The sequence below is a fragment of the Dreissena polymorpha genome, chromosome 10 (genome assembly GCF_020536995.1).
Source record: "Dreissena polymorpha isolate Duluth1 chromosome 10, UMN_Dpol_1.0, whole genome shotgun sequence".
Classification (NCBI taxonomy): Eukaryota; Metazoa; Mollusca; class Bivalvia; order Myida; family Dreissenidae; genus Dreissena; species Dreissena polymorpha.
Window position 1 is genome coordinate 40,686,945 of NC_068364.1, and position 27,125 is coordinate 40,714,069.

A 27,125-nucleotide genomic window follows, 5' to 3' on the forward strand; every position below is an offset into this window, starting at 1 on the left:
ATTGAATGCTTATGTTCAAGTAGAAAGACTATGTGGATCCATTGATATAGTGATGAATTATGTTTCATAGTTGTTGTGTTACATCATGGGTAGCATACAATGTGCTATATGTTGGTTGAGTCGTGGGTAATTTTCATAAGTATGTTACCTCTCAAATATTTTATAAATATATGACCATGAATCATTACGAAAATAATTATTAACCATTTGTCTTTTGACTCCTTGCCTTTTTTCCAAACGTGTATCGTCTGTTTACATCAAAATAATAAAACCAGAACATACCATATAAACGTTTGTTGGATAGCGGTGTTTCTGGAGTTTGATTTGCAAACCATATACTTTGAAATACCACTGTCATTATTTCGCCAGGTACTTCATACAGCATTATTTGAGAATACAACAATTGACGTTACGTTAAATGTTTCCCTTCTATTTTTCCTTGCGAACACTTTTATGTAGGTGAGATTGAAGTGTTCATATTCAATTGATGTACTGAGTAAGACATAATGTTCAGGCGAGTTTGCAATTTCTGAGTATAGCATATTTCGTGAGAACTCCCAAACTTAAAGTAATATAAAAACTCAAAATCAAAGAATATTTCGCAAAATATTTCGTAAAATAAAGTTAACACATACGAAATCCTTATAACAATAACAACTTATTCACCACTAGATGTGATATGGTAAGATAGATATAACGAGATACAAAATGCTCGTTTTTAATTTTGGTGCGACAATATATTCGATTTGTATTTCCCGCCACGACATTCGAACATTTACGAGCGAACGAAAGACTGAAGTCGGGCAGCGTCGGAAGAACGATGTATTCATGAGAAATCGTGTACGAAATAATCGTTGATTTTGAGTATTTATGGGGTTTAACTTTACTCGTTTCAATACAGGTTGTTCACACAAGGTCTGCATACTCTTTGGATGCTCTATGTCATAGGAGTATGGGACCAGCTAGTCGATAACACATGTGCTTAATTTCTTAGTAACGAGTCTGAATATATACAATGCTTTGATTTTATTAGATCTGTTTCATATTACATTGAAGCGAAAACAATATTAATTTAGTATCATTAGTGTTTTAGGAAAGAATATCGCTCAGCTTTCTGTTTACGTTATATGTGAATTGTTCACGATAATTTATATCTTCGAACCTATTTCATTCAGTTCTTGGAATATTTAACTCATTTAGTTACCGATTTTTTTATAAATTTATCATTCGTAGATGTCGGCGGAGCCATATTTTAGGTTGATAGTTGAGTCAGTCGCAAAACGAGTCTTAAGAGTAACTATACACATATGTTCTGGAGCATTTTCTAGAGAAAGTGTTTCATATAAAGCGCTTTCCGGTAGGAATTAAAAATGTCATAACATCAGAAGTAACATATATGTTTCTTTATTTGGTGTACCTGGTTTTAAAAGTGATGTCCTTAATTCTTAAATATTGTAATGCTGATGATTATGTAAGACGATTGTAAATAAATAGCATAGTGTGATGCTCACTGATATTGATTTAGAGTTATTGTTTTCTCTCTTGAAAGGGTGAAGAACATAGAGGATATTTGTTGGATTCGGTGGATTATCGATTTTAGTTCACGAGTGATCATAGAAAATAATATTTTCACGAGTGGCGCAGCCACGAGTGAAAATATACATTTTATATGATCACGAGTGAATTAAAATCGATAATCCACCGAACACAACAAATTTTCTTTTTATTTTATGCTTTATTTTACAGTTTATATACATTGTTAAAGAGTTTAACTTAAGAATTTCGTTGGGAAAATGACGTCATTTCGTCAAAAAATGACGTCATTTAACATAAACAGTGAAAATTATCGATAATTTTCACTGATAATTTTCATTGTTTGAAACAGTGAAATTATCAGTTTTAATTCACCGATATTTCTCTATAAACCACCGGAAAGCATAAAATAAAACGCTTTATTTAATGCTTTCCGGTGGTTTATATAGAAATATCAGTGAATTAAAACTGATAATTTCACTGTTTTAAGCAATGAAAATTATCAGTGAAAATTATCGATAATTTTCACTGTTTACTTATAATATATATTTGCTATGATCACTCGTGAATTAAAATCGATAATCCACCGAATCAAACAAATATCCTCTATATAATATTGTATTTATATTTGGTTCAGTTGCTTATGTGATGTTAAAACTTGAGTTTCTCCATAAGAGACAACATAAAACATATAACCCATTTTAATCGTGGAACTAACAGTTGTTATGGTTGTGCAGACATTTGAGAATAAGTTCAATTAAAGTTGCAATTTAAATGCACTTAACGTTAATTTTAAAACGTGATTATATTCACTTAACGTTATATTTTGAAATTAGCGAACGCGTCGTTCGTTAAGTACTTGGTCTTACAATAGCATTGAACAAGGTTGTATACTGTTAACATAAACAAAATTCATTTTAGAAATGCGAGTCATGTTGCCGTTTGTTTAAAGTCATAACGTGTTGCAATGGGCATTAACATCGCCTGCAGGCTGCAAACAATTCGCAATTCAATAATTGAATTAACCGCTGTTGTGTCTGTGCCTTATACCTCTCGCAAAAAACGCATATTGACCCAATGGCAAATATGCAACACAATGTGTCACAATCATTGCAATTGAGCCGCACTCTGTGAAAATGGTGTTTAATGCATGTGCGTAAAGTGTCTTCCCAGATGAGCCCCTGTGCAGTCAGCAGAGGCTAATCAGGGACGACACTTTCCACCTAAACTTGATTTTTGCTAAGAAGACACTCTATTGAAGCATAAAATATTATTAAAGCGCAAAGTGTCGTCCCTGATAAGCCTATGCGAACAGCACTTGCTAATCTGGGACGACACTTTACGCGCAACCCGTTTTTTCACAGAACACGACTCAATTATGCTGTTATTAGTTATGTCTAACGTGTCTTGCAGAAAACCAAGGACCTTGTCGCGGTTTCACGTGTGACAACGATGCAGACTGTATAGTTAAAGACGGGCGAGCGACGTGTGAATGCCCCGTATGCAATTCCCGTCCATATGATCCGGTATGTGACATATTTAGTAACCTGAGCCTTTCAAAATGCAACAGCTTTTTTCGCATGGAATTCAAAATATTCACCAGTATTGTATCATCAACTTCTGTGTTTTTATACTAGGCACTATAGTTGGTTGAGTGTGTTGTACTGAGAAACATAACATATCTGCTGGATACAGTTAGAGGTGCAATTTTGTGTTTAAACGTGACAATACTACTGTTTCAAATACATTTAGTTAAATACCTATAGGATTAAGAAATATTAACCCAAACCTTTATGTTAGGTTTGTGGTACGGACGGCATTTCATATGAAAACGAATGCTATCGACGTCAAGAAAACTGCAAAGAACGCCGTGACGTCAAAGTAGAACATCGGGGCCTCTGCAGTAGGTTTATGCATTTGTACTCTTCGTTTTAAATACTTAACCCATTTATGCCTAGTGAACTCTCCCATTATTCTAAATTTGATCAATTTATTTCCAAAATAAGGGATGTCTAGTATATTTATTTCTATATTTAAATATTTTTTACAGAAATTCCTTTACGCATAAGGCGCAAACCCTGATGAGACGCCGCATCATGCGGCGTCTGATCTGGGTCTACGCTGTTTGCCAAAGCATTTTTCTAGACGCTAGGCATAAATGGGTTAATGAGCCAAAATGATTTACTTATCATATTAAATACTACACTTCGCTTCTTCATGCAACGCACGTTTTTAGTTAATGACTGTAACACTTTACACCGTATATTTGACCAGAAGCATATCAATATAAATCGTTTCTTTAACGAAAAGAAAAACACGAGATTATGCTTAGCACAATAGACAAAACGTTTAATAGTTCGCTTGCTATATTGTTAATCGATGAAAAAAATGGTTGGCTTAAACTGCTGTTTTATCTTTTACATGCAAGACTCAACAAACGCTTGACACGATTTAAATATCCGACTTCTTACATGATAGAAAGATTTAAATTGTAGTCGCTTTTTTTGTCAGTGGCAGCCGGCTGCGATAAGGATAGGTCCGTATGTAAGCACTACTCAATATGTGAAATGAGTGACGGTCAGCCGCGATGTGTGTGCCCTTCCGAATGTTCTCCCGTAAGCAAATTGATATTAATATTAATTAATATGTTTATATGAAGAACGATTCTTTCCGCCCAAACTTGATTTTCGGTAAGGAGGGACTTCCTTGAAACTAAAAATAACCATAAAAGCGGAAAGTGTCTTCCCTGATTAGCCTGTGCGGATTGTACAGGCTAATCTGGAACGTCACTGTACGCACATGCATTAAGCCCAGTTTTATCAGAACGCGGCTCAAATAATTTTTCATATAAACAATATCATGGTGATCAACAAAATAATAATGTCTTAATGTATTGTTGAATTTAAAAATTAATATCAGCAGTAGTTTCTACTTAAACATTTATGATATAATTAAAGTATTTGTATCAACAAAAAAGCCTAACATATAAAATTATGCGTTTTATTATTCCTTCTTTTTTTTTGAAACGACCCTCTGACATCCTGTTACATCAATTGCAAACCGTTAGAGTGTTTTACATTATTGTCAATATTTATATATAGAGCGTTGCCAAGGTATGCGGTACGGATGGTGTAACGTACAACAGCGAGTGCGAGCTAAGGGTAGCTTCGTGCAAGAACCAACTGCCGATTGTCATTTCATCCTTTGGAGACTGTAGTAAGTACTTAAAAGAAGTTTTTCACAGAGAACATTAAAACATTATAGAATGATATACTCTGATAGCATGATATTGGAATTTTGCTGTTTATTATAACGTATACACAGCAATTAAGGTTGTGTTAACATGCCGATTTGAAGAATATCGGTTTATAATGAACACTTGATTTGAACTTTGATGGTTATCTTTGAAATCGTCTCGCTGATATGTATTTATTTATGAATTTATTTATGTATTTGTCTATTTATTTATTTATTTATTTATTTATTTATTTATTTATTTATTTATTTATTTATTTATTTATTTATATATTCCAATTCAGACTATATTATATTCTAACGTATTTGCTTTATTGACGCTCCTTGTTTGTCTGTCTTAGGTTATACGTTTAATCCAATATTTTTATTTTAAAGTATATAATACCTCTTTCTTCTTTATTTTGTTATCTTAATTTCCTCGATCTATATGTATTCAGGAACCTGGAACGGAAAAAATGCAAGTGATGGATCTCTCTCGTGCTCTCATTTGTTGCGGTCTTCCCATTTATATAATCTTTCTATCTTTCAGAGGCCTGCAATGGTATACAATGCAAGTACGGCTCGGAATGCGTGGAAGGCAAGTGCATCTGTCCTCAGATATGTCCCAGCCAGTATGATCCGGTCTGTGCCACCGACGGTAGGTATCAGACTGAGTGTAATTTAGTTGCTTTAATTTTACTAGAGGCGGTGTTAAACATAGGGCTATGAACAGACTTTCATAGTTCACGATGTACAACGTTAACGTACATTGCACTGTTCGTTAAAGAGCATTTTTGCACGTTCGACGTCATAATAGTCAAATACATTAACATGGTTAAACTTGAGTTGACTACTCCCATATTATTTTGATTTATCACGTTTTACTTATGTAATTGATTTGCCTGATAAACATCAATATTCACATAGCATCAATATTAACATAGTGTTCGGGGGGGGGGGGGGGGGGGGGGGAGGGGGGGTCGACATCATAATTATCGGGGGGGGGGGGGGGGGTCGCCATCATGTTTTAGCGGATTCGATGAGGTATATAGAAAATTATTTCCATTATCGTTTCATATCGTATGTGTAAGTCATAGATACAAAATAATAACAAATGTGAGTTTAATATATAGTTTTATGACCATGATTTGGAAATAATTATCTGTTTCTTATTGAGCCTCAATCACGCGAGTGTGCAACACATATCATCCAATATTGAAATTTTCAAAAAGAAATAAGTTCCGTATTTAATAAATGTTTGTCTTAAATATTTTCTTAATGAAAATGTATATACTGATTTGACGTCAGAATGTTATGGTTTTCTGTTCTCAATAATTATTTGAACAACAAACAACAAGTACATTTCAAAAATTCCGTTTGTAAATATTGAACAAAGTGTCTGTATTCACACAAGTTTAGTATGTCAATTGTTTAGGTAGCAACGTATCATTAACCCATTTATGCCTAGTGGACTCTCCCATCCTTTTTAATTGGATCAATTTATTTTAAAAATTAGTGATGTCTAGTATATTTATTTCTATATTTAGAATATTTTTTACAGAAATCCTTTAAGCAAACAGCGCAGACGCAGATGAGGCGCCTCATCATGCGGCGTCTCATCTTGGTCTACGCTGTTTGCTAAGGTCTTTTTCTAGACGCTAGGCATATTATCCAATTTATAGGATATGGACACATTTCGAAGTGTTTAGTCGATAAAGGTGTTACAATTTATTCACTATCGCTATCAGGTACCTTCTAAAGCCTATGACTTTTCTCCGTGGGGAGTTTTATAATGTGTTACGTTGCCGCAACAGTGAATCGGTTTCAGTTGTGTTGAACATTTTATATTTGCGTTAAAAATGTGATTTTCGAAAAACCCTCTTGCAATATAAATGGGGATACAAATGAATGTACATGTAGGCCAGTTTTGACAGCTCTTCGTTCCTGGATACAGAAGTCCTAAGAAGGAGTGAAACGATCAAGCCGTATTATTTCAAGCGAGCTGGAGTGGGAAAAAACAGGTTATCACTAACTGTTTTTTTCCACGCCTACACCGCAAATGAAGCGTGAACGTACGGTCAATCAAGCCAGTGCATTAAACGATAGATGACTGTGTGACTTACGTGACAATATAAATCCACACTTAAGCACTTACATGCTAATGTTGTCAACAACGCTAAGTAGTTGGAAGCGTTGCTTTTTGTATCGCTTTTTTAAACGATCAAATATTTTTCTTGGCAAGTTATTGAAAAGTAGCTCGTACAAAAGAAAAAAAATCTTGAATATACTCATAATAAACTAAGACCAGTATGTCACTGAAACACGGCAATACCAATCCTTTGTGTTTAATCGCCATCGAACAATATAGTATATGCCACGTTCACTGTCACACAATTAAATAATTGATTATATGTATGCAACAACGTTGATACTTTTTAGGCCTTTTACGAATAATACATAATAATACGTTTATATGTAGCAGTTTAATGAAAAAGTTTATTTCTTAAGGCCAAATAACATGATATATTTCTGATTTGCCGTTGTGTTCTAAACTGCTGTTTATGTATTCGAATCCGATCTTTCATGTTGTTAAATTAGAAAGAAGCGAAGGAAACGTGCTGACCATTCATTAATTTCTACACACCAAGTTTCCAACATAACGTATGCACGTTGTTGTAACGATGCATATTCTATTTAAAATATGTGAACTGGTATTTACAAAGACTATATAAATTGTATTTTAATTTATCAAAGGAAACACCTACCGCAATGACTGTGAACTGCGACAGGAAGCCTGCCGAAGGAACACAGGTCTTGAAGTTAGAAGTTCAGGGAGATGCAGCGACGGACTAGAATCAGGCTCCGGAGGTAATGTAAAGTAAGATTAAACCCTTTCAGTGCGGGAACCGAATTTTAAAGGCCTTTGCAAACAGTTTGGATCCAGATGAGACGCCACAGAACGTGGCGTCTCATCAGGATCCAAACTGTTTGCTATTTTGATAGTATTCTTTGAAAAAAAATCGAAGAAAATGCTAATTTTAGAAATTCAGCAGACGACATTTTTGCAGACGACAAATTTCCCAGCATGCAAAGGGTTAAAGGTTGTATGTTCGGTCTGACTCTAGTTCGAAGAATACTTTGATGAATACAAAATCGAGTTCAGATGAAATGTCTTATGAAAATAAGTTGTAGACAAAGGCATATTATGTTCGTGTGTACACTGGAAACATCATTAATATAAATAAGGAATGTTTTCTGTTAAACCAGAATAATTTATCTTAAGACACAAAAAAACACAAATATGTTCAGTTCTTCAAAGCATACCAATACGGTTCTCGGTATAAGCATACTGCTAAGAATAACTTTGTCGTCATAAAGTTCAAATTTGTATTTGACTTATAGAACCGATTTATTTATCCTAGGTCATTGCCATTGAATTTGATAATATAAAATGGTACGGTCTGAATCGTGTATACACGCTTAAATTAGTTATAAAATTGTCAAATAGTCGTACTTGCAAATCAATTAAAGTTTTAACAATAAGCATTTCACTTAGATTTGAATGAGGAATCAACGCTGAAATTTGTGAACGAGACATATATAGTATATGTATATATACTCATTAAACACATATACTGATAATCATAAATAAACTTCGGGAGTTTACGTGTAGTTTATGGAAAAATGGAATAGTATTATTAATTAAAAGTTGTGCTTTATTCTAGTTTTAGTCAACATTACATAGATTACATGTACATTTCAGCACATGCTTAGCACCTTAAAGTTGCGTGGAAGTTGTATTGAACATTTTTATTCTTCGTATATGTGCGGCCTATGTAGCCTTTATATCGTGATTACACTTAACTTCTTTCACTAATTTTATTTATTTGTGTCATGTACATCTGTTGTGCGTAAAATTCGATGAAAAAGTACGCTGGTAGATTATACTCTTCGTCACGTTAATATGCATTCTGTACCATCGAATGTAACATAAAATGCATTATTGCTTACTCAATATATATATATATGATAGATATATATATAGATATATATATATATATAGTTATATATATATGTATAAAACTATATATATTATATATATAGAGATATAGATATATAGATATATATATATATATATATATATATATATATTATATATAATATAGATATATATATATATATATATATATATATATATATATATATAGTTTATATATATATATATATCTATATATATATATATATTGTTATATATATATATATATATATATATATATAGTTATATAAGTAAAATGTAATAATCCAGATTGTGAATATTATATAATAAAAGTAAAAACACGTGTCTGGGATTTTAAATATATATTGATTTAGCCAACGCGTTTCGCATAGCTCATCAGGGCATAATATATATATTATTATATTATATGTAATATATTGTATTATGCCCTGATGAGCTATGCGAAACGCGTTGGCTAAATCAATATATATTTGAAATCCCAGACACGTGTTTTTACTTTTATTATATATATATATATATACACAAAATTATGATGTGGCCAAATCACCCATATCGGCAATGCATACACCTTAAAAATATATGTTATCAATGAGTATATGTTTTGTCAGTTTCGTACAAGGTCATTCTTTAAATGTACAAGCACATGTTTTCTTATTAATGTTACACTTAAGCGACTACTTAATATTACGAGTAGGCCCTTTCATTATGATAAGCTTGGAATATAACGTAAGGGGTCTTTAATAGACACCTATGATTCCTTTTCATCACGATTTTTTACTTTGATAATGACCTAGTAGATGGTTCTGGGTCCATGAGGGACTGTGACGAGAGCACGTGCAAGTATGGGGGCACGTGCTTGCTTGACATGGAGGGCAGCTACGAGTGTCAATGTGTCTTCAGCTGTGATGCCATTAGGTTTGTTAATGGGCTTAAGTTATACGAGTCGCGTTCTGAGAAAACTGGGCACATTGCTTGTGCGTAAAGTGTCGTCCCAGATTAGCCTGTGCAGTCCGAACAGGCTAATCAGGGACGACACTTTCCGCCTAAACAAGATTTTCGGTAAGAAGGGACTTCCTTTAAATGAAAAATACCATAAAAGTGGAATATGTCGTCCCTGATTAGCCTGTGCGGACTGCACAGGCTAATCTGGGATAACACGTTACGCACATGCATCATGTCCGGTATTTTTAGAACACGACACATATATAAATCATCGGTTAGCTGAACGTAGCCATTTCATTATGAGAACAAAATATAATTTAAAGTTAGTTCATTACTAATTGTTTCGCATTACGATATCTATTGCGCTAATTTTAAGGTCGCCGTGACCTAGAGGATATGGTGTCCGCATAGCGACTGGGAGGTGGAGGGTTCGATCCCCACTGTGGGAGCGTTCTTTAGATCTCCCATAATGACAACAAGCACTGATTCTAGGAAACGGACTCGAGAGCGTTTCATACATGCCTTAGGCTTTCTGTGCTATCGAGCTAAAATAAATAGGTTTAAACGTTTTAATTTGCCGGATCGATGCATCTTAAGTTGTAATGTAATCAAGTTCATCTTTAAGCACATGGAATGATTATTAAGTATAAGTTGTAACTAGCCTATTCATTTATTGTTTTGTTTTGGCGAAAGATGACATGCGTTAATGTTACATCAGCTGTTATACACATGTTCGTAGCATTATATTTATAAATACATAAATAATAAGAAAACTGGATTATTTACTGAAGCTTAAACTCAATTTACTCAACTTTTGCAACAAAAACCTATATGCTAGTACAAACAAGGAATAAACGTGTACCTTAATGATAAATCTAGCTAAGGCCGTACCGTAACATCTTTTATTTAACAAATTCAAATAGTATCTCAAAACTTGCGATGCGATAGCACATAATATAAATTATTTATTTGCATAGCACTTTAACAATGAAATTATATATATGGTTTGAATTCATTGTGATTATAATTATCTTTTCAGATCACCGGTGTGTGGTTCAGATGGTGTAACCTATGGAAATAAATGCGAACTGCAGGCGAGCGCGTGTCGACAGCAAAGCGCAATCGTGGTGCAGTCTTCAAATAGCTGCGATGGTAATTATTCACAATCATATGTGTCTTGTTCTGAGAACATCTAAGGCTTAATGCATGTGCGTAAAGTTTCGTCCCAGATTAGCCTGTTCAGTCCGCACGGCTAATCAGGGACGACACTTCCCGCTTTTATGGTATTTTTCGTTAAAAGGAAGTCCCTTCTGACCAATAATCTTGTTTATGCGGAAAGTGTCGTCCCTGATTAGCCTGTGCGGATTGCACAGGCTAGTCTGGCATGACACTTTACGCACATGCATTTAGCCCTTTTTCTTAGAACAAGGCTCATATTAATACAAATTTGATATTTAATGTATATATTGACCTGTAAACATAAATATTTACAATAATTCTTGCTTCTAATCATTAAATGACAAATGTTATAAATTATTAAACTGGGAATGGTCAATATGTTCTTGTTTCTTATAGCACTAAGTATTCGTTTAGATATTTAAATCATGCAATGAATATATGTCATATTATTACGTTCAGCGACCTATTTGAAAACAAAACACTTAATTAATAACGTGTAATGATTATAGTGGTAAGTATTTGTTTAGATATTTTATTTATGCAATGAATATATGTCATATTATTACGTTCAGTGACCTATTTTACGATAACAACACTTAATTAATAACGTGTAATTACAAATACTGAAAACAGCTATATATTCTGCCTTTCTTGTTGGACCAGATATGGACGAACTGCAATGTGATGGGGCCCCACCAATCTTAGACTCGGCCTCTGGGTTACCGTTTCAGTGCTCCGTTGGTCAAGACTGCCCGCCTGGAAGCTACTGTCATAAACGCTTTGGAAAATGCTGCAGTGAAGGTTAGATTAGTTCGAAGTGTTTGTTCATGTCAGAAAAACTAGTTTATCTTTTAATTTAAACAGTTAAATGATGAAAACAAAATTTATTTTGCAATTTGCGATACAAATGTTTTCTCTGAAAGACGTATTATTGAATACATAAAATGCATAAGTGTGATAAATAATATTTTACAATTAAACGAGCTGATAAATGTATAATTTAAATAAATAAGAGTATAAACTAAACGCATCCGGCAAACAATAATTCAAGTTTGAATCCCGAAGTTTAATTCTCCAACCCTGACTGTCATGTATGATTTCAGAATGTGCCATGTTGCCTGTATGTTTAATTCAGCATTTTGACATTTAACCATGTGTTGCATTCGTCCGTCTGTTTGGTAGTGTTTGTGTTATTGTATTTTGTACGCGTGCTTGTTCTGATATATATGTGAATATTATTTGTTTGTTATATGTCAAGTGGTATTTTTAAATATGAGTATCCTTTTTAATGTTTATAGAAATCTGGTGTGCAAACATTCAATCGGGTTATTGCCAAATTACTTTAAAGCGAGATTATACGATGTTTTCAAATATTAAAGAATTTATATAAAATGTGTAAAAAACTTATTATATATATATATATTTAATTCTGAAATCGAAAACGGCTGTACAGTCGAATTCGCCAGCATGTATACCATACATGTACGATGTGAATCTAAACTTAGTTTAACGGTTCATTTGAAATTCTTGCAACGCTATCTATTTATACGACACACAAACACTTACTCCGATCCTAATAAAAAGACGAATGCTTCGGTTATTGTAGGAAAATATGTACGTCACAATCGGCTCGGGGCGCTAATTTGTCTTTGCTGCATTTTATGAAATTTTGCTTGAATGTATAATTTTTCTTGCCTATTTTGTGTTATTGTAACATATTTTATCAATATATTAGAATAAAACACATATAAAAATCGTATAATCTCGCTTTAAAAAAACTAATATTTTGCAAGTTTGAATTACCGTTTTAAACAAGTTGGATAGATATTCAGCACATGTTTTCAAAATATAGTGTATGATACGTTTTCAAAAATGTGTGTCGTGTGCACTCCAACTTTCATAAACATATCGCGTCTAACGGACTATTTCATATGTAAAATGTGTTATTAAGACTTAAGAGATTTTTTGTAAATCAGATGGTGTACATTTCATGACAGTTTATCTGAAATGACACAAATGAGGTACTAGATACTAAAAAAAATATTAATATAGTTCAATAAATGTATGAACAAACCATAAACAAAGTTAAACCAATGCTCTTCTACTGATTTCGATGTACAAACAATATGCTTTTAACAGAACTGAACATACAATTGTACGTGTACATTCAGATGATTGGTATGTTCAAAAAATCAAAGGTAAAGCTCCAGCAGGAAGGACAACAATCCTTCCCGATGAAATGGTTCGTTATTTATGACAATTTTCTAATTTCAAAACAGGGCAAACGTTAACAAACACAATTTTAAAGCAAAATGGGGTCACAATATGCAACGGTCAACGTGTTTTCGCGCTGCAAACCTTAAGAGTTGTAAACACATAAATTTAGTGTACTACATAAATCAAAACAAGTATATACATACACATTGTGTAATAACTTCTATCGCATATCCACTCGTAAATGTCGTCGTTTACATTTCAATTTGTTATTTAAAACACTAAAGCAAATAGGTGTAATTGCGATAAAATAATTTACATGTATACCAGTATGTAAAATAATATTAAATTAATAGTGTAACCCGTCGCCAAATACTGGTCGTATCGGTGTAAGGATAGTATCTCACCATCTCTCAGTATAAGAAGTGATACATAGATAGATAATAGATAATAGATACATAGTTCCATTGCCATGAAAATCAGATAAAGAAACATTACTTGACAACTATAGTAGTGCCTTAAACAGACTATATGGTACTGAGAAAAAATTGAAGAAATCTCCTGAATTGAAGCGGGTGTATAGTGATATTATAAGGAAATATGAAGAAAAAGGCTTTATTAAGAAGGTTGAAAGAAAAGACAATGAAAAAGAATGGTATTTGCCACATTTTGCTGTAGTGAGGCCAGAAAAGGAGACAACAAAAGTTCGCATTGTGTTTGATGCATCATCTAAACATGAAGGCACAAGTTTGAATGAGTACCTAAGTACAGGTCCAAAATTGCAAAGAAAACTGTTTGATGTGTTGCTAAGGTTCAGAAGAAATCAGATCGCAGTTGTCTGTGACATAGCGGAGATGTATTTGAAAGTTGGCCTAGCAAGTGAGGATCAAAAATACCAAAGATTCATATGGAGAGAATCACCAGAAAGCCCCATCGAAACATTTGAATTCACACGTTTAGTGTTTGGAGTTAACTCATCACCATATCTAGCCCAGTATGTATCTCAACATAATGCTGTGCTCCATGCTGACATATATCCGATGGCGGCTGAGACAATTCTAAAGTCTACTTACATGGACGATAGCATGGATTCTACGAAAAACGTGACAGAGGGAATAGAACAATGTAGACAATTGAGAGAGCTGTGGCAGAAAGCTGATACGCATGCTAGAAAGTGGATTTCAAATTCACTAGAAGTGTTAGAAACAATACCAGAAAAAGATAGATCAGCAGAAATAGATTTAGGAACAGGAAATCTTCCAACAACTAAAGCTCTTGGAATATCCTGGCAAGCAAAACATGATGAATTTATATTCAAAGTCGGTGACGAAATGACCATGCCAGATGAAATCACAAAGAGAAATGTATTGAAGACTGTTTGTAGGATATTTGATCCTTTAGGTTTTTTAGCGCCATATGTAGTGCGAGGGAAACAAATCATGCAAGACATCTGGTTAAGTGGGGTTGACTGGGATGAAAACGTGAGAGAAGCAGAGAAGTTGAATTTTGAAAGGTGGTTCGAAGAGCTTAAACATAAGATCAAGATTTCACGTTGTCTCAAAAAAGAAAATAATGAAACACAGCTAAAGTCAATGTCAATTCATACATTTGTAGATGCGTCATCAATTGCATATGGAGCAGTAACATATTTGAGATGTGAGTATGAAAATGACGATGTGACTGTACGCTTTGTAGCTGCAAAAAGTCGTGTTGCTCCCATAGAATCTACTAGTATCCCAAGACTTGAACTACTTGCAGCAACACTTGGTTTAAAACTGACATCAAGGATTTGCAAAACTCTTGAAATTGAAATCAAACAAGTAACATTATGGTCGGACAGCATGAATGTCATATATTGGATACGAAATAACAGCAGACAATTCAAAACATTTGTTGCAAACAGAATTGGTGAAATTCACAGAGTAACAAATTCAAGTCAATGGAGATATGTTCCAACAAACGAAAATCCAGCAGACTATGTGTCAAGAGGTTTACCTGTTAACAGTCTTGCTGTTGCGAACAATTGGTGGGAAGGCCCCAGTTTCCTAAAAGAAAGTGAAAACGAATGGCCAAAGAGCAAAATTGATGTGGATAATGATGGAAATCCAAGATTAGACACCGAAGAAGTGATAAGAAGTGACAGTAGACTAAAGTACTCTGACTTTCTTCCATATGACACTAAATATCCTGTGTTGCTACCCAGAAAGAGTCCAGTTACAGAGTTAATAGTGAAAGATGCCCATGAAAAGAACAATCATAGCGGAACAAACCAAACACTCTCTGATCTGTCAGTGAAATACTGGATTGTAGCTGCTAGAGAACAAATAAGAGACTGGGAAAGCAAGTGTTCTGAATGCAAACGAAGGAAAGGCCATCCAAAGGATCAAATCATGGCACCTTTACCTAAAGTGAGAACAAAAGTAACCATGCGTGCATTTAGTATTGTCGCAGTAGACTTTGGTGGTCCTTACATCACAATCCAGGGAAGGGGAACACGGCGAGCAAAGAGATACCTCTGTTTATTTACATGCTTATCAACACGGGCAGTGCACCTAGAAATAGCCTTTGGTCTCGACACAAACGCATTCTTGAATGCATTCTACAGAATGGTGAATAGGAGAGGTTTACCAGTTTCAGTGTATTCTGACAATGGCACTAACTTTGTCGGGGCAGATAAAGAACTAAGAGAACTAGTGCAGAATGTTGACAAAGACAAAATCAAAGACAGTGCTGCTAACCGAGGAATACAGTGGTTTTTCAACCCTCCTGTGGCGCCACACTGGGGTGGCGTACATGAAATAATGATTAAATCAGCAAAACGAGCAATATCAGCAATCTTGACATCAGCTGATATATCTGATGAAGAGCTCATTACAGCTTGTACTGGGGCTGAAAGTTTGATAAATTCTCGTCCACTAACGTACCAGTCTGCAAATGTTGATGATTGCACACCGCTGACTCCAAACCATTTCCTGTTTGGACAAGTTGGAGGCCAGTTTGCTCCAGACTCAGTTGACGACACAGATTATAGCCCAATTAAACGCTGGAGACGTGTACAAGAACTCGTGAAACACTTCTGGAAACGTTGGTTGCGAGAGTTTCTGCCAATTCTTGCTGGCAGAAAGAAGTGGTTTCAACAACACATAGACTTTAGGATAGGAGATGTTGTTCTTGTTGTCGATCCTGAGTAGCCTAGAGGGTTAGCATAAGCAGTTAGCATACATCTGGTATACTTGACATTTTGATAAACTAAAGTTTATCAAGGTAGGGGAGAATGTTCTGCAGGGAAATTGATGGATAGCATTTAACCATGAAATTAATAACAACATTGTGTTGCCTGTTGTTTACTTTAAATATCACTCTGTTGATAGAGAATTAATTTCACCATGCTCTTGTTTCCTGTAGCAAATTGAATAGATGTTTTGACATTTAAAATAGCTGTTAGAATAAGCTTTGTTTTAGTTCAGTTAACTTTTAGGTTTTATAGAGAAAGCAGCATAGACATGGAAATATTTATAGCAATAATAGGAATAATAGAAAAGAGTTGTTTTAATGCTTTATATGAAAAGTAAAGTATATTGTGAAATCTTTAAATAACTATAGTGTAATAAAAGTATAATATAGTTGAACAGTGCAATGGTGTATTATTTTTCCTGAGGCGGATTTAAATAGAACCCTATAGAACAAGAAGCATAAACACTGTACAAACACAGATCCTTGTTTATGTATCAGATACAAACACATGGCGCAACACAACGCAAAGCTGTAAATATAACCTGATGTCATTACTTAAGAACGAAACATTGAATTACAAACATACTATTTACATTCATTCGCATCAATGTAAAGGTTGCAGCTAGCCTGTTTGCCACACAATTCCAACTTAAAAATCTATTTCGTACAAAGATTATTTGCCACAAAAACACGTAGATGGCATTTCAATAAAAAGGAGTCTGGGGCATTACTACCTCAAGACGATCGTTGTGCAGCATGTGGTATTGAAACCGTTATGCGAGTTATTGAGTCTCTTTTTGTATGCAAGGTTTACACTCCTGTTATACGCCATAAAATGTCTACAATTCTATAATTCGCCATGAAAAGTATACACTTTTGTACTACGCCATGAAAGGTTTACACTTCTGAAGTACGCATTGAAAGATTAACGCTTCTGTAGAACGCAATAAATGGTAAACATTTCTGTTGTTCGCTCAGAAATATGAACACTTGCGTCGTACGCTATCAAAGGTTTATACTTCTGTAGTATGCCCTAAATAATTTCCACTTCTGTTGTACACCCAAACAGGTTTACACTTGCATAGCTCGCCATGAAAGGTTTGTACTTGCGTAACTCGCCATGAAAGGTTTACACTTGCGTAGCTCGCCCTGAAAGGTTTATACTTGCGTAATTCGCCATGAAAAGTTTACACTTCTGTAGTACGCCATCAAAGGCTTGCATTTCTGTAGTACGCCATCAAAGGCTTGCACTTCTGTAGTACGCCATCAAAGGTTTACACTTCTGTAGTACCGGTACGCCCAAGCGAGGATCTCTACTTTGTGGATTGTACTGAGGGCGAGTTTGGCTGCTGTGATGACCACGTGACATTTGCGCCAGACAAGGACAAAGCCGGGTGCCCAGGTAGCGTAATACATTGATCAATGTTATGGGAACACTGGTAACAACGCACCTGCGTAAAGTGTCGTAACAGAGTAGCCTGTGATTTCGCGCAGGCTTTTTAGGGAAGATAATTTGCGCCTAAACTTGATTTTTGATAGACATACTTCTTTTAAACAAAAAGTATCATTACAGCAGAAAATGCCGTGCCTGATTGCGGACTTCACAGGCTAATCTCCGACGACAATCTACGCGCATGTTTTAAGTCCAGTTTTCCAAGAACGCGGCTAAATTGAATTATTAGTTAAAGACGAAAGACACACGACCCAGACAAAGTTTTAAAATATGCAATTGAAATGCATGAAGTTTTGTTGCACAAAATTGTGTAAGATAAAACGAAATGTTAGCAGCAGCGCTAGTTTAATTACACCCGTAATTATCCCATATATTGCTAAAATGTAGATTATGAATATGTATATGTTTTTGTATTGTTATTGTTATTTTGTACTTTTAGTATACATGTATTTGACTTTGGAGCGAGGTATATTTTGATTGAACTTTTATATTGATTAATACACACTAACCGTTTTATAATTTCTTTTTTTGTACTATAACACTTCCTTTGCCAGTGTATAGTTATTTGTTGGCTAAACATTATGTGAATAACAAACATTTTATTAATATATTTTACACTTAATACGGACCCGGAACGGTAATATGTGAATTGCATGTGAATACATGTAACATACATAAGTGTTGTTTTCCCTTTTTAATTGTTTGCTCCTAATACACCAATTACCTGAGTAGATTGCCTGAATGTTTCCTTCGCTATATCTTATGCATGATGCTAATATGAATATGTTGCTTTCAATATTGTTGTTTTCTTTAATCTTATTGTTGTTGTATTTAGATGTCTTTAGTATTTGCCTAATAAAAAAAAGTCGTTTTATATTAAAAACATAAGAATAAAAAACACTGCACGGAATAATAAACTGTGTCGTCATGTTTGAAATCAAATCGTACCAAAAGGCATTAGTTGTACACATAAAGTCAACGCATGACCATGGCATACGTTTACAAACATCAAGCACTATTCTTTCAGACCAATGCCAATGCAGTCCTATAGGATCGTTAGCCGCCACGTGTCACCCAACCACGAAGCAGTGCTCGTGCAGACCAGGGGTGGGAGGGACGCGATGTGACCGCTGCTTGCCCGGCTATTGGGGACTGCAACTCATTCATGAGAACAACAATGCTGGATGCATGCGTACGTTCTCATAGTATATGCCTATGTAGGGTATTGCAATTTACAGATTATGATGAGTGAAAACTCAAAAACTAAAAATGACGCGTACATATTTGTATATTTTAAAAAGTTACGTTTGTTATTGTTACCCAACCGTTCTGTCCATCATGGTGAACTCGACAAAAATCTTATTTTGAATACTTTGATATCGTCTAAATTTCGCAAAACAGAATAATAGTTTAGTACGCAAAACGAAGACTATTTGTTACTCTTTGATTAATTGCTTACTCCAATGTTTTTATTATTTCATATACACTTGCACATTAGGAAGTATATCCACGTGTGTATTGCAAAATACTAACCTCTGCTTAAAAAAAAGATTGTACACATAAATAAATATTCGACAATACATAAAATCTTTTCCCAAGATTTTCTATTAAAGATGTTCTAACTAACAGAAAAATGGCTATTATCAATAAATATTCTTAACTCACTAAAAATACGGGTATAATGTAGCCATAAACCGATCTCCTCTTGCTTATCTATAATTGCTGAAAACGACCACGGGGAGTATGTCCGTGTGCTCATTACAATATACTTTTCTTTAATAGAAAATCAGCAGTTTGCTGTGTTTAAATGAATCTGATGATATGTGTGTAAGCCAGAGAATGAGCCTGACAAAACATATTGTTGGCGGTAACGCAAAATTCAATACTCTGCGAACGTTATGGTCCATTATGTGTATATGTAAGCGGAAAATCTTACTAAAATATTATTGGAACCAACGTTATATATATCGATGTCACTAAATAATATACTGAGTGGGAGTTTTCTGCCTATTTTTGTAACTATTGATGAGCTTTTTTACCAATGAATTTTCGTTAAAGTACCCTTCCAACAAAGTTCGACGATAATTTGACCGGATGACGGTAATTTATGAAAATAGCGAACGGATCACAGTAAATATTACAAAGCGAACACCGCCTCCATGGGATTTGAAATAAAAAAAAAACACTTTATTAAATGAGTTTTGCTGCAGAGTTTGAAGCGAAAACAAATACGTACGTAGCCTTGCGAACTATTAATGACTACCAGCTTTTTCTACCTAATGTCTTACGATAAATTTAGAAAAAATACAAATTTTAGAGAACGTGGGTTGCGACTATGCGCAACTCTTTACGTTGTTAGATATTAAGTTATGGCAAAAACCTATTTGCTCATAATATTTTATGTGTTATAGCTTGCGATTGTAACCATATTGGCGCGTCACGTGACGACTGCAATCAGAACACCGGGCGATGTGAGTGCAGGGACAAGTATGACGGTCACAAATGTGGACGCTGCAGGGACTCGGGGCAACTCGTTGGGGACTTGGGCTGCAATGGAGGTGGGTGTTGAAATATGAATATTCATACATTTAAACAATATACCGTTGCGTCAAACATTCATATTTGTATAATGTATGTATAATGTAAACATTTAAATAGGTCATTCAATACATAATACCATGTTTATTTCCGTTTAATAATTCGACCTAAAACCATTCTTAACATTAATCTAAGTACAATTTACAAGATTTCTCATTTTTTAATGGTTCTTGTATAAACGTGCGTCGTATAAAGAATATATAGAAATATTGGAACTCCACAATAATTATCAGTAGAGACAATCTCAGTATCAGTAGAGAATTTCTACTAATTTCTGCCCGCTGGCCTTTATTTAATGCAAGCGACTATTGTTTGTACTCACATGACAATACATACAGCATGACATTTAACATAAGTATGATTAATTGATAGCACCGCTTAAATGCGAAATTGTAGTTAAACCGGTTTTATGGTAAACTTATTAACTAAGAACTAATTATTAAACATGCACGTCCAGTCATATATATTAGGGCGAAGACGTAATTATTTGTCTAAATTATAACAGTGCACATTTTGTGTGTGTGCGTGTGTGTGTGTTTTATTATTTACAAATAACTAGTGCTCGACTTGCAGTAAACAAATGTTTAAAAGGAAGTTCGTGATTTGATAAGCAGTCAGAAAATTCATTATACTATTATGTTTTCACTGTGCTTTCATAAAAAGCATAACTCTGATATTATCAAATAATTAAACTATGAAAACATTCACAAAAGAGACATTTTTGTCAACTATTGTTTTAAATCAACTTATTGCCTATACAGTACAATGCATTGCATTCAATACAAAATTAAAGATAATCAATGATCAAGCATGTGGGCCCCGCATCGGAACGATTCAAAAACAAATCAACAATCTAACAAGACATGTATATGAAATATTCCTATTTGCGTTGTGTTTTTAGTATTACTGTGCTTATTAATAAATTTATGAATATAAATTTCAGAAATGTACATGTTTTACGGTTAGTATTTCAGCACCGTGTACGCTTTATATTAGTGAATAATTATAACTTTTATACATGTACTCTGCCGTTATTTCACTTCAATCGACGTTTTATTTAAGTTTGCTAAACATGCAATTAATCACCTGCATTGTATTTGGTCACGCAATATATCTGCTTTTCAAAGGGTACACCCATGAGAAAAACACAAACTGCTTTAAAAATAATGTCAAACAATACGCATCAGAAATATTTAGTTATGTATTCTACTATTTTTTGAAGAACCATATACAATATAGCGTTGTAAATACGTACATGTAGGATACGAATTCCTATTTTTGTATGTATTTAATGAAATGTCTGTACCCATAGCTATTAATTTTATTAGTAGTTTGGCATTTTAAATAAACGAAATTTATCGCGATTTAGTGCTGTTATTGGACCATGCCAAATAAATGTATGAGCCATTGAATTAAATGTCCGTCAATATGCAAAGTTTTCAGCAATTAAATTGATGCAAATAGAACAAAATGAGCACGTCTTGTAGCAATACAAATGAGTCGCGTTATGAGAAAACTGGGCATAATGCATGTGCGTAAAGTGTCGTCCCAGATTAGCCTGTGCAGTCCGCACAGGCTAATCAGGGACGACACTTTCCGCTTTTATGGTATTTTTCGTTTAAAGGAAGTCTCTTCTACAAGAAAATCCAGTAGTCAGAAAGTGTCGTCCCTGATTAGCCTGTGCGGACTGCAAAGGCTAATCTGGACGACACTTTACGCACATGCATGATGTCCAGTTTTCTCAGAACGCGACTCAATTTGTTGTTTAAATTGCCCACATCAACAGATGCGTTTACACGGTACACGGATGCACCGTATACCACTCTGTCCCGGAAGACCCCAAGAGATGTTGCGCCCAGTCAACAGAAGCCCAGCATGACACCCAGGAGACCGAGCCCAACCACAAGACCGATATTACCAAACTTTCCAAAGGGAGAGGGTATGCATTTCGCGCTTTCCGAGCGTTTCGCCCTGGCCTTGAAGCGAAATATTTACGACATCTCCCCTGAATACATATTAAAGCACTTTACCGAAATTGTTCGGATTGTGTTCGTTTGTGTTGCTTCACATATTGCATATGGAATTAAAACTGAGTAAACTATGTCTAAAACGGCATCATGAATTGAAATGGATACATATTGCATACCATGTTTCGTTAAAATACATATTGCTTTTTCCTCAGGTATCAATGGATGTTAGTCTGTTGAAACAATTTTGTGCAAACTTATTATCTTTAATATAAATTTAGATATTAGAGTGTGTCCGCAAAAAATTAACCATGTAATATACTGCGTTATTGATTCTTGTAAAACGACGGACACTATTTCTGTTCAAACATAATGGACTCAAAACAATGATATAACACTTAACACTCTTTACAAAATATTTCATTAATGTAAGTCGCGTTAAATGAGACTCGTTTATATGTCAATTTGTAATGTCAATCACACTCATCGTGTTAGTGATAAAGTGTTATGTTTCAAGTAAATGAGTCTCGTTCTAAGAAAACTGGACAATATGCATGTATGTAAAGTGTCGTCCCAGATTAGACTGTGCAGTACGCACAGGCTACTCAGGGACGACACTTTCCGCCTAAATACGATTTTTGCTAAGAAGAGACTTCATAGAAACGAAAAATGTCATAACAGCGGAAGGTATCGTCCCTGATTAGCCTGTGCGGACTTCACAGGCTAATCAGAGATAACAATTTACGCACAAGCATTATTCCCAGTTTTCTCAGAACGCGACTCAAATAAACGCTCGATTTTGTACAAAGGTCGAATAGCCGACAGATGCCTCGAGGACAGCTCTTGCTACATCGCCCATAGTCACTGCCATCTTGACCTGTGCAGATGTGATGAGGGCTTCATTCCGACGTATGAAAACACAGTGTGCTCAAGTACGGGTCCGACCTTATACTATATATATATCGCTATGTTAGTGTGACAATAGCCTATTAAACATGATATAGCGTAGCAGATAGATCCGTGTAATGACAAATTGATGGTAAAATGATGAGAAACGCTGAAAATCGCTTTGACTTAAATCCAGTTGTACATTTTAACTTGACATCTTGACCATTGGTAATTTCAAACGACTACGGGCATAATGCTAGTAGCTAATCAATTCAAATATAGAAGTTTGGGTTTTTTGTCATATCAAATGTCCTTATAATTGTCGGTTTGATTGTGATCCTTTTCTGTTTAGATGATTATGTACCGGTTATTGTTCTGTGCACAAAATAGTAAAGACTGAACGACAATTACACACTCGTGAGAAGGAAACGGTAACATTGATTCCTACGTATTTCTCGTTTTTAAATCTAGGAGTTAAACAACACGACGCCGTAATTCCGGAAGAAATGGACACATGCTCGTTGAATCCATGCCGCCATGGCGGTATATGTCGACCGGATACCGAGCTCGGTTACCGCTGTCTGTGTGCGTTGGGGCGGACAGGCGTCATTTGCAGAGAAAGTACGTGAATTATTTAGTATACATTATCAGTTTAAAACGCTGCATATCTTTGTTATGTTCATACATAGTTTCTGAAATAATTCATTAATAACTATGCAATACATAGTGATTATTACATCAATACAGCCCAAACATAAAACTAACATATGCTACTCTTTGATTACCTACCATCACACCATACCCACAACCACTAGCACATTCACAACTAGCATCAATACAAGTGCTACTTCTTCCAATATATTACTAATTTTAATAATAATAATATAAGTATTATTGTGTTATTGTTGTTGCTGTTTTAATTATTACTAGTATAAGTAGTTGTATTTGTAGTTGTATATGCACAATTTGTACTTGTAGTAATAGTAGTTCGACTAGTTGAATAAGTTATAGTAGAAAGTGTCGGTGGTGTTGTTTTCTTATAGATGCTTTTATAGAGTAAGCATTAGTATAAGTAGGAGAAGAAGTAGTTGTAGTAGTAATTGTTGCTGTAGTAGCAGTAGACTTGTATGAATTATAATATAAGTTTTTGTATTTGTTTTAATTTCAAGTCAACTGTGTTGATCCTTCAATTAATATATAACTCATTTCCGCATCTCTAGGAGCCTCATTTACAGTACCATCTTTCTCCGGCTCCGCTTACCTGTCACTGGATGTCCTCGGCGTTATATCCGGAAACATCTTCTTGAACATCACCTTCCGCTCATTTAACAGCGACGGAATGCTGTTGTTTGCATCTCAGAATAAAGATGGCACTGGCCAGTTCATATCAATAGCCATGAGTGACGGTCTAGTTGAATTCAGGTAAACCGTATTATTGATATGTTGAATAAACAAATCTAGTGAATGCGACATAATTTCTAAACAAATTGTGCTTTATTCTCTGCAGTTGAACATTTTGAATCATCCCAAAATTTAAGCTTTTATCAATTATATGTCAACAACTGTATGCAATTATTATCCATACACGTATACAATTTGTGTATGATTAATCGACGAATGATTTAACCCATTTATGCCTAGTGGACTCCCCATTCTTCTAAATTGGATCAATTTATTTCCAAAATTAGGGATGTCTAGTATACTTATTTCTATAGTTAGAATATGTCTTACAGTACTTCCTTTAAGCAAACAGCGCAGACCCTGATGAGACGCCATATCATGCGGCGTCTCATCTGGGTCTTCCCTGTTTGCCAAGGCCTTTTTTCTAGACGCTAGGCATAAATGGGTTAATATCGACAACAGTGATCATGGTGTGTACGACGCTGACTATACTGACGACGGTTTTAATATTGAAACTGACAATGGACTTTGACCAAAGTAATACTGATTATGATAAGGTGGTGTTCGATGTTATTTTATTGACGATACCAATGGGATGGAAGACAAACAATTATCATTTATTTATCTGTTTTCGTTCAATATTTTAATCAGACAGCTATCATTTTGTCGAGCTGTCCAGTAGTTTATATGATACTTCAGGTATGACACTGGGACTGGGCCCAGGCAACTTCAACATCCGTACCCAGTATCCACTGATACGATGCACCAGGTACCTATAACATTAAGTAGTATTGATTTATTGCTTTAATAAAACAAAACACACACTGTGCACATGTATGTTGTGTATAATGTTTATTTCATATAAAACAACATTTACTTCGTACTGTATTTTTTTTTAAACGGTCACTAAAAACTTGCTAGAAATTGTTCAAAATTCATTTCCTTCAGTAAACGAATGTGTGATGTTTGAAGGAAGTTCTCTGATGAAATTGAATTCATTGTATATTTTATATCACGACAGCGTATGTCATTATTGACAAGTGTATGCTTCATTGACATACATTCAACCAGTGAGCTGGGCGGTTTCAATAATTAACACCCTGATGAAAAGTTGACTTGCGGTTGCGGGATTTGTTTTGATTTTGTTATCAATAATTGTGCCCCTTACTCAATAGGTGATTGTCAAGAAAATGGGGCAAAGCGTTATTCTGATTGTTGACAACAAAGAGCCTTTAGTACAGGCAGCCATCGGCAAGGACAGCAACTTGGATCTTTCTGGAACATTATTCCTTGGGTTCCTTCCCCACAATATGAGCTTGTAAGTACTTAGACATAAAATTGCATTCTTGTATTATATCCATTTTAATTATATTCGATGTAAGCATTTTGGCATTTTAAAACATGTGTTTGTTTTTCATAAAACGAATATAAAACAGCGTTAAAGTGGATTGAAAAAAAAACACCTTTACGGTGAGGTTGAGCTGAACTGCTTAACATGATGAAGTCTAATTAATATACAAATTAAAACAAGCAGAGTACTTGAACCTCAAGTTTTACACTTGTTTATACCACTGGAAAGCGCAAATAAGTAAGTACAGCAGGTACGAATTCCAACGGTCGGTCTTAAAATTTGCTTCTTAAACCCATTTATTTACGTCACTGGTTACCTACTTCATTTCAGTATACAGGAGAAGATTGGAGTTAACCTTGGCTTTGTTGGCTGTGTCCAAAGCCTGACTGCTGGACAGGTTGACAAAGCGAGGATTTACAATTTGCAGTTCCCCAGCAATTTTACAAATATATTGGACGGTCTTGACGTTGGTAATTACTCTACTGATCTTGTTTTATAATGAAATTATATTAATCCACCTCAATTTTACCTGAGTTTATCCCTTTGTACAATTTGTACGGGTCTTAGAAAAGTAACAAACTTGTTGAGGCAAATTTATATTGATTGACAATAGATAAAACCGTTTTTCGCGTCATTTTTTGCAACTTACGTTAATTAATTGACAACCTATTTTAACTATTTTCCGTATTATAAGTATAAGGAATCTTTATATTAATTTTCGGTATTAATGCACTGTAGTATTTTTTGTATTGAAAGTGTTCATACCAAATGCTATGAATGTCAAGAGAGAATGTAGGAAAGTCCATTAAATATGCAGTTATTACACACTATCGACCGGTAAACGCAGAAAGTACTACAACTACATCACAGCCATGTTTACCTTTAACATATTGTCTGCCTTGCAGATGCATGTGATAACAACCCTTGCCAAGCGCTGCCATGCGCGAACGGTGGGTCGTGTATAATGGCCAGTTCGGAAATACATATGTGTCTCTGCCCTAAAGGATTCACTGGTAATGTTGTCAAATTATACAACTGAGAATGGGAAAAAAAAATCTTTTTAATATGAACGCTTTTTATTTAGTTTAAAATTGATTCATGGGTGTTGTATAT

General features: G+C 34.7%; 1 protein-coding gene across 6 annotated transcripts in view; it reads left to right on the plus strand.

Annotated features, from left to right (window-relative positions):
* The window catches only part of LOC127847645 (agrin-like), a 153,938-nt gene that overhangs the window by 119,117 nt on the left and 7,696 nt on the right, over nt 1–27,125 (plus strand). For 2 of the 6 annotated variants that reach the window (XM_052379681.1, XM_052379686.1), the window contains 22 exons: nt 2,947–3,059; nt 3,334–3,436; nt 4,045–4,148; nt 4,635–4,749; nt 5,318–5,425; nt 7,522–7,635; nt 9,583–9,700; nt 10,767–10,879; nt 11,570–11,707; nt 17,643–17,756; nt 18,247–18,273; nt 18,835–18,999; nt 20,219–20,365; nt 21,349–21,366; nt 22,192–22,344; nt 23,182–23,304; nt 23,732–23,881; nt 24,481–24,682; nt 25,361–25,430; nt 25,837–25,979; nt 26,343–26,482; nt 26,918–27,025. In XM_052379681.1, the coding sequence (XP_052235641.1) occupies nt 2,947–3,059; nt 3,334–3,436; nt 4,045–4,148; nt 4,635–4,749; nt 5,318–5,425; nt 7,522–7,635; nt 9,583–9,700; nt 10,767–10,879; nt 11,570–11,707; nt 17,643–17,756; nt 18,247–18,273; nt 18,835–18,999; nt 20,219–20,365; nt 21,349–21,366; nt 22,192–22,344; nt 23,182–23,304; nt 23,732–23,881; nt 24,481–24,682; nt 25,361–25,430; nt 25,837–25,979; nt 26,343–26,482; nt 26,918–27,025 (2,586 nt within the window). The remainder of the gene's footprint in view (nt 1–2,946; nt 3,060–3,333; nt 3,437–4,044; nt 4,149–4,634; nt 4,750–5,317; nt 5,426–7,521; nt 7,636–9,582; nt 9,701–10,766; nt 10,880–11,569; nt 11,708–17,642; nt 17,757–18,246; nt 18,274–18,834; nt 19,000–20,218; nt 20,366–21,348; nt 21,367–22,191; nt 22,345–23,181; nt 23,305–23,731; nt 23,882–24,480; nt 24,683–25,360; nt 25,431–25,836; nt 25,980–26,342; nt 26,483–26,917; nt 27,026–27,125) is intronic. The other 4 variants (XM_052379685.1, XM_052379687.1, XM_052379682.1 and 1 more) reach the window with 3 other exon arrangements.